Source organism: Dermacentor variabilis, chromosome 4 (genome assembly GCF_050947875.1).
Source record: "Dermacentor variabilis isolate Ectoservices chromosome 4, ASM5094787v1, whole genome shotgun sequence".
NCBI lineage: Eukaryota > Metazoa > Arthropoda > Arachnida > Ixodida > Ixodidae > Dermacentor > Dermacentor variabilis.
Window position 1 is genome coordinate 149,494,107 of NC_134571.1, and position 13,000 is coordinate 149,507,106.

Sequence of the window (13,000 nt, forward strand, 5' to 3'; positions counted from 1 at the left end):
AACACGCTTTGGAAATGAAGCGTCTCGAGATAGAGATCGAACGCGCTCGTAATGGAAGTCAGGCATACGGTGCAGGAGAACGCGTATTGTTCAAAATGACTGACCTGATGCGGCCGTTTAAGCTTGGAGAGGACATTGGTTTGTTCCTGGTTAACTTTGAGCGAACGTGCGAGAAGCAGGGGTTCTCTCGGGAAACGTGGCCACAGCGCTTGCTCACTTTGTTACCCGGCGAGGCGGCCGACGTAGTCGCTCGCTTGGATAGAGAGGAGGCAGAGGATTTCGACAAAGTGAAATCGAGTCTGCTAAAAAAGTACAGGCTGTCAGCGGAGGCGTTCCGTCGGAAGTTTCGGGAAAATGAGAAAGGCAGAAGTGAGTCATACACAGAGTTTGCGTACAGGCTAATGTCAAACATGCAGGAGTGGCTCAAAGAAGAGAAAGCGTTTGGTGACCACGATAAAGTTCTGCAGTGCTTCGGGCTGGAACAGTTTTATAGTCGTTTACCTGAGAACGTGCGGTACTGGGTCTTGGATAGGCCAGACGTTTGTACGGTGGCTAAAGCCGCTGAGCTAGCCGAGGAGTTTGTGACGCGCCGGGCTCGCGGAGCTAAGGACGGTCAAAAGGGTGAATTTGGCTCGAAGTTTGAGAGGCCGAAGTTCACACCCATGAGAGCAAAGGGGAACACACGTAGTGCGGATGCGAGTGAAAGCAGTGCGACCGAACCTAAGGAGACGGCGGCAGCCGAAGCCGAACGCAGAAAGCGGTTCGAGACGAGGCAAGCGCGCGTTTGTTATACGTGCCAGAAGCCGGGTCACTTTTCGGCGCAGTGTCCGGAAACAAAACCAAAAGTTGTGTTTTTGTCAATATGCAGCACTGACGAGAACATGAAGCTTCTCGAGCCTTACATGCGAGACCTCCTCGTGAACGGGAAAGAGTGCCGAGTGCTTCGCGATTCCGCAGCTACAATGGATGTAGTTCACCCGTCTTACGTAGAACCCCATATGTTCACGGGCGAGTGCGCATGGATCAAGCAAGCCGTGGAAGCTCATAGCGTGTGTCTGCCCGTAGCAAAAGTGCTTATTGAAGGACCATTCGGAGCGCTTGAGACGGAGGCGGCAGTGTCATCTATGCTGCCCTCCCAGTACCCGTACCTATTTTCGAACAGGTCCGATCACCTCCTGCGCGAGAAGGGGCTTTTGTTTGGTGAGGCTAGCGTTCAGGCCTTAACCAGATCGAAGGTTCGGGAGCTCGCTGCAAAGGCGGTAGTTGCGGGGCCGACGTTGGCGAACAATGAGAAAGGGTCAGAGGCGCAGCAAGCCGATATTCAGAGCACGCCCGAACTGAATAAAATTGAGTCTGTAACGTTAAAGGCACCAGATACTGGAGAGGAAATTCCCGATGCGGGAAAGTTAGAAGAGCTATCTGCAGATTTGCTCATCGCGCCTACGTCAGACGGACTTAATAGGTTGCTAAAAGTCAGCCGGTCGGCTTTGATAGCCGAGCAAAAGAAGGATGGCAGCCTAGAAAACATACGCTGCAATGTCAAGGAAGGTATCGCCAAGAAAAATGCTCGCTTTGTGGAAAGAGGTGGAGTCCTGTACCGGAAGTATCTAGACCGCAGAGGAGTGGAGTTCGATCAGCTGATCGTGCCTCAATGCTATCGTGAGGATCTGTTGCGCTTGTCGCACGGGGGTTCGTGGTCCGGACACCTTGGAGTTAAGAAAACTAAGGACCGTCTCTTGCAAGAGTACTATTGGCCAGGGTGTTTTCGGGACGCAGACCATTTCGTGAGGACATGTGACACCTGTCAGCGAGTGGGCAAACCAGGGGACAAATCGAGGGCGCCGTTGAGATTGGTACCTATCATTACGGAGCCTTTTAGACGGCTCGTTATTGATACAGTGGGACCTCTGCCGGTAACCGCCACGGGGTACAGACACATTTTGACTGTGATCTGCCCAGCGACAAAGTTCCCTGAAGCAGTGCCGCTTAAAGAACTCAGCTCAGTTGAGATAGTCAATGCACTACTGTCCATATTTGCGCGGGTTGGTTTTCCTGCGGAAATCCAATCAGATCAGGGCACAGTGTTTACTAGCGCTTTGACGACAACTTTTCTCGAAAGGTGTGGGGTAAAGCTGTTACACAGCTCAGTGTATCACCCACAGTCGAATTCCGTTGAGAAGCTCCACTCCGTCATGAAGCGCGTGTTGAGAGCATTCTGTTTTGAACATCAAACTGACTGGGAGCTGTGTCTGCCTGGGGTGATGTTTGCATTACGGACCGCGCCGCATGCGGCTACGGGGTTTTCGCCAGCTGAGCTGGTGTACGGTCGCTCGCTTCGGTCTCCGCTTCGCATGCTTCGAGAATCGTGGGAAGGCAGGGCCGACGACCCAGTCGTGGTGGAGTACGTGCTTAAGCTCCTCGAACGCTTAAGAAGGGCACAGGAGTTATCAGGTGAAGCAATGGCAAAGGCCCAGCAGAGGGCCAAGGTTTATTATGATCGGACAGCCAGGGCCCGTCGTTTTGAGGTGGGCGATGAGGTCATGATATTGCGCACATCGCTAAACAACAAACTAGACGTGCAGTGGGAGGGCCCAGCACGAATTGTTCAAAAACTGTCAGACGTTAACTACGTGGTGAGTCTGCCAGGAAAGCGGAAAGCACAGCAAGTTTACCACTGTAATCTGCTCAAACCTTATAGACAAAGGGAAGCAGTAGTGTGCATGATGGTAAACGTTCCTGAAGAGCTTCCGGTCGAGCTTCCGGGACTAGGCTCAGTGACGAACAGGGAAGACACCGATCAAGTCATTAGTGACTTAGTCAGTGGAGCATCGCTGTCGCCTGAGCAGAAAACCGAACTACACGAGCTCTTACAAGAGTTTCAAGGTCTGTTCTCTGAGAGGCCTGGTAGGACTTCTGTACTTACTCATGATATAGAACTTACCTCCCCAGAGCCAGTACGATCCAAGGCGTATCGGGTGTCACCCCGCCAGAGCGATATTATGGAGGCTGAGGTAAAGAAAATGCTACAGCTCGGTGTTATTGAGGCAGGTGAGAGTGATTATACCTCCCCTTTGATTTTAGTTGAGGTACCGGGCAAGGAACCTCGTCCTTGCGTCGACTACCGCAGGCTTAATTCCATCACTAAGGATCAAATTTATCCGATCCCTAACATCGAGGAGCGCCGTGAGAAAGTTAGTAGCGCTCAGTTTATTTCCACCCTAGATCTTGTCAGGGGTTATTGGCAGGTTCCACTTACAGAAGAGGCTAGTAGGTATGCGGCGTTCATTTCACCAATGGGAACATTCCGTCCTAAAGTGTTGAGTTTTGGTTTGAAGAACGCGCCATACTGTTTTTCAAGCCTCATGGATAAAGTGTTGCGGGGACAGCAAGAATTCGCTTTACCGTATCTAGACGACGTAGCGATATTCTCCGCATCCTGGTCTGAGCATATGGCACACTTGCGGGCAGTGCTAACCCGCCTGCGCGAAGCGGGCTTGACAGTCAAGGCTCCTAAGTGCCAGTTAGCACAGGCCGAGGTTGTCTACCTCGGTCACGTGATTGGTCAGCGTCGTCGCCGCCCCTCTGAAATAAAGGTGGCCGCTGTGCGAGACTTCCCGCAACCGCGCACGAAGACCGATATTCGGTCGTTCTTAGGTGTCGCCGGCTACTATCAGAGGTACATCCCCAGGTACTCTGATATCGCGGCTCCCCTGACGGATGCTCTAAGAAAGACAGAGCCGCAAACAGTCGTCTGGGACGAGACAAAGGAAAGAGCTTTTAGCGCCCTAAAGAGCGCCCTAACAAGCCAGCCTGTGCTACGATCGCCAGACTACACAAAAGGGTTCGTAGTTCAGTGCGATGCTAGTGAGCGAGGCATGGGCGTTGTACTGTGCCAACGGGAAAATGGAGAAGTAGAACACCCCGTCCTGTATGCTAGTCGTAAGCTGACCAGTCGTGAGCAGGCGTACAGCGCCACCGAGAAAGAGTGTGCGTGTCTCGTGTAGGCCGTTCAGAAATTGTCATGCTATCTAGCCGGCTCGAGGTTTATCATTGAGACGGATCACTGCCCTCTCCAATGGCTGCAGACCATCTCTCCCAAAAATGGCCGCCTCCTGCGCTGGAGCCTCGCTTTGCAACAATATTCCTTTGAGGTGCGTTACAAAAAGGGGAGTCTCAACGGTAACGCCGATGGCTTAAGTCGAAGCCCCTAACGTAGGAATCAGCCTCAAAATTGTTTGTTATTGATGTTTTTCTTCCTGAGGCAGGATTTTTAACATATTGCTTTTGTTTAGTGTTTCAAAGTGATGACATGCTTTCTAGTGCAATTTTCCAATTTGTGGACGCGTTCTAAGTGCTGCTAGACTACTGTAAGGAACTAGGCAGTGGTATAGAAGGGGAAAGAGCCTGGCAGGGCTTAGTGAGGGTTGTGCCGTGCTTGCTGACTGAGCGGTTGAGTTTCAGCGTAGTTCTAACGCTTGCCGGGAACGAGAACAAAAATGTGAACTCTCCCGAAGTCACTTTGCAGTGTCCTGTGCGAACCTGAACGAGAGAACGAGGCCTTCTCTGTGCGCTGCGCTCAAGAAACGTCGAGGGACGCCCGACTTCGGTTATGAGCATCATCGAGCGACATCCCTCCGGACAGCGGATGCAGTCCCCTGACCATGGGGATCTCCTTCCCCCGGCGGGGCGGTCTGTTACGTTTCGCCTACGACGCGCGGTTTAGCCGGCGCGGCTGCAACAAAGCGGCAGACATTTTGGCCGTTCGGCGCCGCCGCTACGCCTCCCCGCCAAGCGCGTCCAGGCATGTTCCGATGCCACGTGTCTTCATGTGCGTGTGTGAGTGTATGTGCATATTGGTGCCCACGCTTGTCGAAGCGCGGCTGCCGGGGAGAGGAGCTCCCAACAACTGTGAAGCAAGGGGGTCCGAGCGGCGCCGACACGACGGCTGCTCCTCCTTCTCTTCCCATTGTGCCCACGCTTGTCGAAGCGCGGCAGCCGGGGAGAGGAGCTCCCAACAACTGTGAAGCAAGGGGGGGTCCGAGTGGCGCCGACACGACGCTTCGCCACCTTATCCCATTGTTCCCGAGCGGCACCGTCACGTGCTCGTCTATAGAGGGGTTCCTTCTTGCCCTCAACTGCGAGAGTATAAAAGTAGCTGCCCCCGGACGCCAAAAGAGGGCTCCGATTTCTTCTGTTGAGTAAAGTGCACTCCCGTCTCTCTACTTCGGTCAACCTGACCGCCAACTCTTTGCGATGTTAGAATAAACAAGTTGTTTTGTTGTTACCAGTCGACTCATGCTTTGCCGGGACCTTCGGATGCTTCCAGTTGTACCCCAGGCCGCGAGGCCAACGCTACCCTTGGGGCTTGCGACCCAGGTGCAACAACGGGCGTCAGCGCCGAGTTCCCAACAACTCGCGCCAGCGGTGCGATTACAACACGTCCTATATTTATTAATTGAATGACCTTCTTTATTCGCTTCATTAGGAAAAGAAATCACTCAGCCCTGCTTGAACTTTTTAGCAGGACGCGGTGCCGAGCTAGGGCAGTGTAGTTCTTGTGATTTCCCGAAGAAAATTTATTACTCAGGGAGAAATTACCTCCGATAAGTTGTTTAACGGTCACCCGATTACAATGTTGCCTTCCATTCGGCAAATATTACGTAAACTACGTAAAATGGTGCGCGGAATATCAGCGCGTATATACGGAAGAAACATTCATGAGATCCTATGACGCGAAATGCATGTAGGAAAAATACGCGCTATAGAAGAGAGGCTTTAACTGACACCCATAATCGGAGAAGGAGATTGAAGATGAGCACTAACCTAATTGGTGTGGTTCACCAGTCACAACAAGGAATAGGCCAAATAGGCATTTTGGCGACGTAGCAAATACATTATTATTATTCTTAAATCATAACGTGAGGAAAAATATATTTAAAAGGTATGGGATCTTAGAGGTCTTGCTTCCGTCACGACAAACGTACCTAGAAAATACACCGCGCCATCTACCATGTCGACATAGCGAATTATGCAAATAAATTATCAGTACTTAACAAATTTATATGTACATTTGAATATTGTCTGTACAAAGTTTGCAAGCGATAATTCCATTGCAATTATTGACTTAATTCAAACACAGCCTACCCACAATAGTAGTAAAGTGAAGCAATGGGAGGCCTGCCATACCTTAAGTTTTTTGCACCCTCAATTTCATATGTGCTACGCTCACAATTCATGTGTGGAGCAATGAATCTGTACTTCGTATTTCCATTTTCCGTTATTTATTTGTTTTTACCTCGTGTATTTTGCCCCGTTTTCGCACACAGCTGTCTTCAGTTGGTCTACTTTCCTTTTTTGTGTGTAATTGATGTGTTTTATAAGTAACCAGCTTCGGCGCATTGTAGGCATGTTAACCCCATTGATGAGATGAGCGTCAGTAGGATGTTAGGACTCGTAATGCGCACAGTGAGATAGTGGGATAAGCACTTCTGCTGAAACGCATTTCATTTTGAAACAACGACACTTGCGCGCACACACACACAGACGGGTTGCTCAAAGAAGTATGTGTCTGTAGTAAGGCGGGTGGTGCAGAGCTCGTTGTTGAAAAAGGGGAATTAAGAGGTGCGTGACTAACTCTGGGTACAATATTGGAACGTGGAGGAGGGGAATTGGCAGCGCCGCGGAGGAAATGGAGACGGTTGCTTTGAAAAGCATGAAATCGCGAAAGCTGGTGGAAAAGTTGTAGCTGTCGTTTCGGAACGAATATTACGGAGCTCGACTGCAAGTCCTGTTGAAGGTAATCGCATTGTAGTCAGCACTCGTCCGTCGCCGTCATCAGAGCGCTCGGTAACGTAACCATTCACCGCGAACACCACTGCTGTCTGACAAACAAGAAGCCGAGAAATAGTCGTGACTGTTCTTACTCTCCGTTCTTTCTTTTAATGGCCCTGACAACATTAATCTGCGAGCTCCCTCGACTTCATTTTCAATTGTTTACGTCGCTGTGTGCTTTGCTTTCTGTCGTATGCACATTTTCTTGCCTATGTATTTTAACCATATTGGGCAATTGTTTCATCACGGTATAAATAGCGAACTACATTGTATAAACAAATGATGAATATGATCATGATGATGATGATTATAGTCATTATGAGAGAATATGTGCGTATTCATAGTGCAATTTTTACTACAACCCTTCTTTCTTAAGAAGCTATTGCTCTTTTGCCGGGCAACCTTCTTTCTCTTGTAGTTGCGTAGTTTGAGTAATCATTCACAATGCTTTTTTTTCGGTGCACCTGAACAGTCTATACCCATCTCAATGAAGAGCCCTGACGACTAGCTGGTATTAAACGTGTGCCTCTAATGAACAACAACAAGAATGTTGACGGCTTCATCACTTTCGCCAGGGCAATTGAGAAGACTAGAACAAATAATCCTGAATAAACCACACAAAAGTGTACTATTCGTGGTACAGTAATATAACCACAAATATGAAATAAAAAATGAAAACACGCTTACCATTTTTACTTGTTCCATTTGAAGCGGTTGATGTAGTGTCTGTAAGAAATTAGTGGCAATGCTTATGAGAATGGAATATTTCTGGCAAAATCCGCTTCTATTGCACCCTCTGAAATTCGATGCACAGTGCAGCTATTGCCGACGTTAGACAAGCACCACCACCGCAAGCGATGTACGTCACGCATGCGCGCTTGTGTGCGCAATCGCTGCATACATTCTCTCTCTTCTATGTCCTCCGCTAAGCGTAAATGCTTTATCGAACTAACTGACAATTTTCAGAGCAAATTGTGTCAGGTAAATCGAAAAGTACGACTTAAACACAAGCTGCAGACATGATAGCTTCGCAGTGTAATTCCAGTAAACGAGAAAACACATCTCTGTTATCCGGAGACAAAGCTCTTTTCCATTGCCGCCGAGGTCCGTGTGAGTGGCCGCGGCCGCTAGGTGGCAGTACTGGTCTTAGTGCAGTGTTTGCCATAATAGATCGATTTAGTATAGTGTCAGTGGCGGTACACTTAACGCTCAGATATAGCCGGGCCACACTACGAACGCGCAGAACGCTATAGACCCTTTCGCTATTTACAGACATAGGCCATGGAGGGCTCCCGGTTTTGCTAACTGACGTAGCCCGCTAAATGTCGCGAGCAAGAAAGGCACTGGCGGCGATATCGAGTAGCAGGACTACGTTAAAACCGATGCCCATAGATTTTCAACACCTTTCCTTTGCACATAACGACAATCTTACAAATCAGAGAGAAAATTCTGGGACTTTTCCTGCCAAAACCACTACCTGATTATGAAGCATGCCGCAGTGGAGGACGCCGGAAATTTAGGCCACCTGAGGTTCATTAACGTGCAGCTAAATCACGGTTGCATTCGCATTCCACCCCCACCAAAATGCGGCTGCCACGACCGGGATTCACTCCCGCGACCTTGTGCGTAGCAGCAAAACACCCTAGCTAGTAAGGAACCGAGGCGGCTTAACATTACAAGTCAAGGTTGCCGTAAGTTACCCTAAAGAAATTATGTATTAGCCTTGAGGCGTAATGCGCATGTATTGAGGCGTAATGCGCATGTATGGTATCTCAAAACTTAAATATACACTTTCCGTACAGTGAAACAACTTAAAAACGCGTCTATAAGCTTTGCGCACAGCGTGCCTTCGCTATTTTTGGAATTTATCGGGATACGCTAACGCTCGCAGTCTACGGACGCTAAGAAATAGCTTTGTCGAACAAGGCGGCACGCATCGCTCCCGCTTCCCTTTGAATTCTCGTGATCATGGAGGAAATTAAAGGTTAGGAGGGAGCATCACGCAACCCGCTTCAAGCCAAACCTGTCATCCCAACACGCGAACGCACATCAACGTGCGCGGTTGGTTTCTGTGTTCCCGCTCTGCCAGTGACAGCCAAAGCAGGGCAGCTGAACATGGGCGTTTCAAATAAAAGATGCTGGCATATATACTGGCAACAAGACATCTAAGCAAATCTCGATTCTTGCCCCGCAATCTCGACGCAATAGGTCAGGTGTTGGGATGCCACTGAGCAAATGTAAGGGCTTCAAGGAGTGTTCGCTTGCCAAGGCTCGCTGAGTGACGTAATACTATCTCCGAACTATTTCCTTCCTCCGTGCTCGTGATGGCCACGCTCTCACTCTCGTCGATTGACAATAAATATGGAAATAGGCTTTTGCTTCCTCTAAACTCAGCTGAAACGCTAGTTATGAGCGTAAAGTGCGTGCACTTTATGAGATTGTTCAGCGATGACGGCATCCGTAGGCCTGACGAGAAGCGCCCGTATTACAACAACGAGATGGTTGCTAATGGATTGTGTTAGCTTATATGCATTTGTCACGAGGCACAAGACGGCGCCCCGTCTTCTAACTAAAGAGCGGAAAATCTGGGAACATTATATTTAACGTCTTTCTTACGTTTGCCTTGCCGTACATTAAACTAAATGCATTGAAGGGAGGCCGACCATAACATGCCACAGAAGTGCGTACGTTTAACGTACGTAATGCGACAAAAGCTATTATAAAACTATCTACTATCAAAGATGCGGTTTGAAGTACTACTAACTAGATGGCAAGCCAATAAGCTTTGGAGCTTTGATTACTGGCACCTATAGGTGCGAATACATATAGTTGGCATGGTGAAGCGTTGCGTGTTGCGTCCATTGTTGTTCTATGCTATACTAAAACTCTATTGAATAGCGTCCCGGAGAGGTTTAGCGTGCGGAAATGCAAACACTAACGCAAGCAGCTTGCGCTATACTAAAACTGCCGATCGCAGCACACGCTGTACGACAGATGCAACTGGCAGAATGTTTATGCATCAAGGACAGATACATTGGGTGTCCGCGTACGTACTAGCGTCAACGCGTGATTTCCACAGCAAGAATTATGCCCACGTTTTGAAGCGTTCTGTCCTCCATCAGCTCTGTCGCACAACGAGTCCCGTGTCATCAGCAGTGTACGACGCCTGTCTATAATTTTCACCATCCACAAGTCAATTACGAACCTGATGATAAAGTTTATGTCTACACTCAAGCCAGATAAGCGACGCCTCAGCCGGAATCTTCTGAGCAAAAACTTATTGCATGTGAGCGACAGGATCGACGAAATCTTTTCATACGGTGGAGTGCACCATGTCGGCGTCAGTTACCATGCACCGAGATTGTGCACGTCGTCTACAGAAAGCCGTAATTAACGCGGTGATGATAATGCCCTGGTGTACCAGTTACAAAATTCAGGCTTCGCATCTGTGTTAATGGTCAGTCACAACATTCTGCCTTGGCAACCTAAACGCAAAAGTAGCCAGGATAACTTAGTACATTATTATACGAAAACTAAGCTTTCATTTTCACAGTCTGTTAACTATAACTAACAAAGAAGGGCTAACACACCTTAAAGATCACGTCGAACTTTGCTATAAATATTGCGCACAACTTCTCTTACATTCCGCGAACAATTAATAAATGGGATCACTTGTCATAAGCAATTATTACTTAGTAAAAGTTTTAACCCTCACTAACGAGCCTTTTGAGTCTCCTTTGTGATAGTTCTGTTCATTGTGTAAGTATTCTGCGAACTGTGTATTTCTTTTTGTGAGAAATGGTAATGTTGCATTTCGCATTGCAGGTTCACGTTAAATCAGAATAACGGTTACGAACGTATTGCTGGCCTTGGAAAATCTTTTCTTTGTCGCAGATCTTGCTGTGAGACTGTGTGATCCGTGACCTGCATATTTGTTCGAGTTATTTCGAGTTTTTAATCCTTTGTGCCCTTTATGTTTCAATCTTAGGGGTAAATTAGGAATATTTTGTAAATAAAATAAACAAGCAAATATACAGGAGCGACATAAACGCGCACCCGTTCACCTATATATTGCAGTCCATTCGACATCACCTCCTTGGTCGCTATTGTATCCAGTACATATGAAGTTTACGCAAAACTATGCCAAGAAGTATTGCTTGAAAAACCACAGTGTGCGTCGAAATATTAACTTTCTATTCTGCGATGCTAGGTTCTCCTAAATTTGAGAAACGTTAGGTTTTTTTTTTAATTTGCGTAAAATGGCGCCTCACCTTTTGAAGTCAACAGCTCCAAGGTCTAGATCGCTGAGAGCTATGCGCGGAGATTGATTTTAATTGATCTCTTAAGGAAAACCGTCTAAAGAACTTATGATAGATTAATGAATGTGGTCTTCAAAGTACAACAAATATGTTCATATTTATAACTATATATGTAAAGCAAGTACTCGCATAAAGCCAGCAACACTAAATTTGCCTTACCATTTCCATTGTCTGTCTCCGTCGAAACTTTAGGTGTGTCTGCAAGCAATAAATTTGCATTTGTACAATATGAAACGATATCATTTGAAGGCAGTATTGTGCAATCTCAGTGCAATCCGGTCAAGCGAACTGAATTTGTACACCAAGTTAAAAGGTCATAAAAACAGAGCTCAAAAGGATTGTTTGCTATAAACTATTGCAACATTTACCTCTAATATTTGTATCGCACGTGCATTCTTTCTGCCGAAACAGAGGTTCTGGTGTCGCAGTGATGTTTCAAAGACAACGAAAAAGATCTTTTTAGGGTTCGTCGTGCCTCATTAGCTCCCATCCAAGAGTTTACGCAAAGGAGCGAATTACGTACCTTGATCGCACTGGTGTTCGACTTCTTAATGTATACCACAGTAGCCAGCCGCAATGACCACATCGCCTTAAATTCCGCATTGAAAAGTATTATTGACTGGTGCAATAAGTGGAAAATGAAAATAAACAACAGCAAGACTATGTGTACAAGGGTAACCAACAAGAATAAGAATATACACTCCTTCGATTAAGAGATTGATGGTAAGGTCATAAGCCGTGGAAATCCCATTAAATACGCTGGAATTACCACATCGAGTGACCAACTGGAAAGCACCCATAAACAACATATGGCATCAGCTTGATAAAGCTCTGGTACTTCAGGTGAAATTTATAACTTGCTGCTCAACAAACTAAATTAGCTGCTTATTTAGCGCTTGTTCGTTCCACATTAGAGTACGCCAGCGTCGTGTGGGATCCGTTTAAAAAAATCGGGAAGATATAATCGAAAAAATTCAAAGAAGAGCAGCAAGGCTCATCTTGCCAAAATATTGTTCAACCGACTCCGCAACTGAAATGCTCAGGAAGCTCAACCTACTTCCACTTTCAGAACGCAGAAGGATACCTAGACAAAAATTTATTGCTCTGATTCGCCATAAGTGGTTTAACCTTAATACACAGCAGTACATCAAACAGCGTCTACCTTGAACACTAAGAAGCAGCAACCAAGAGCAAATTCAACCCATTTCAGCACGAATAAATGTACGGAAGTACTCGTTCTCACCCAGAACAATAGAAGAATGGAACGCGCTGTCACATGAATTACTAACTTTCACGAAGATAGGTCCTTCTATCGAAACGTTGGCCAGCCTGTCTGAGGCACTTCATCCGTGTTTACAAACTTTATACCACAGTGTGCTATTCCATCTGTCAGCCCCTTTCTTGTTTTTGAACAGTAGACAGTGTAAGTAAATTTCAAACCACACTAATAAACTTTTTACCTCGTGTAGAGGTACATAGCTACTACTTTCATCATGGTAATTTGTCTAATTAAAAACTTATGTTCGGTTGTAATACACATGTTTATTCCAGCGGCTGTGGTACATTTGATGTCACGCTGATGTAATTTGTTTTTTGCTTCTTTTTGCATTGTGTTGTGCCTTGTTGTGTATAGGCCTCATCTGGTCTGTTCTAGACTATGGCATCACTGCTATCTTGTTTAGTTTGTCTTGCAACAACCCTGTAATGGCCTTCGGCAAACAGTATGGCTAAATAAAAATGAATAAAAATGGCCATCGAAAGCGAGCGTGCGCTGCAGAATAATGTCGACCGAAGTAGAAACCGCAGCTTCCCGTTTCTCAAAAATGTCACGCCATGTACATGTAGATTTA

At 46.9% G+C, this 13,000-nt stretch overlaps 1 protein-coding gene across 2 annotated transcripts in view; it reads right to left on the bottom strand.

Annotated features, from left to right (window-relative positions):
- The window catches only part of LOC142578006 (uncharacterized), a 64,033-nt gene that overhangs the window by 25,513 nt on the left and 25,520 nt on the right, over positions 1-13,000 (bottom strand). For both annotated transcript variants that reach the window (XM_075687434.1, XM_075687433.1), the window contains 2 exons: positions 11,310-11,348; positions 7,519-7,557 (listed from right to left, as the gene is read on the bottom strand). In XM_075687434.1, the coding sequence (XP_075543549.1) occupies positions 7,519-7,557; positions 11,310-11,348 (78 nt within the window). The remainder of the gene's footprint in view (positions 1-7,518; positions 7,558-11,309; positions 11,349-13,000) is intronic.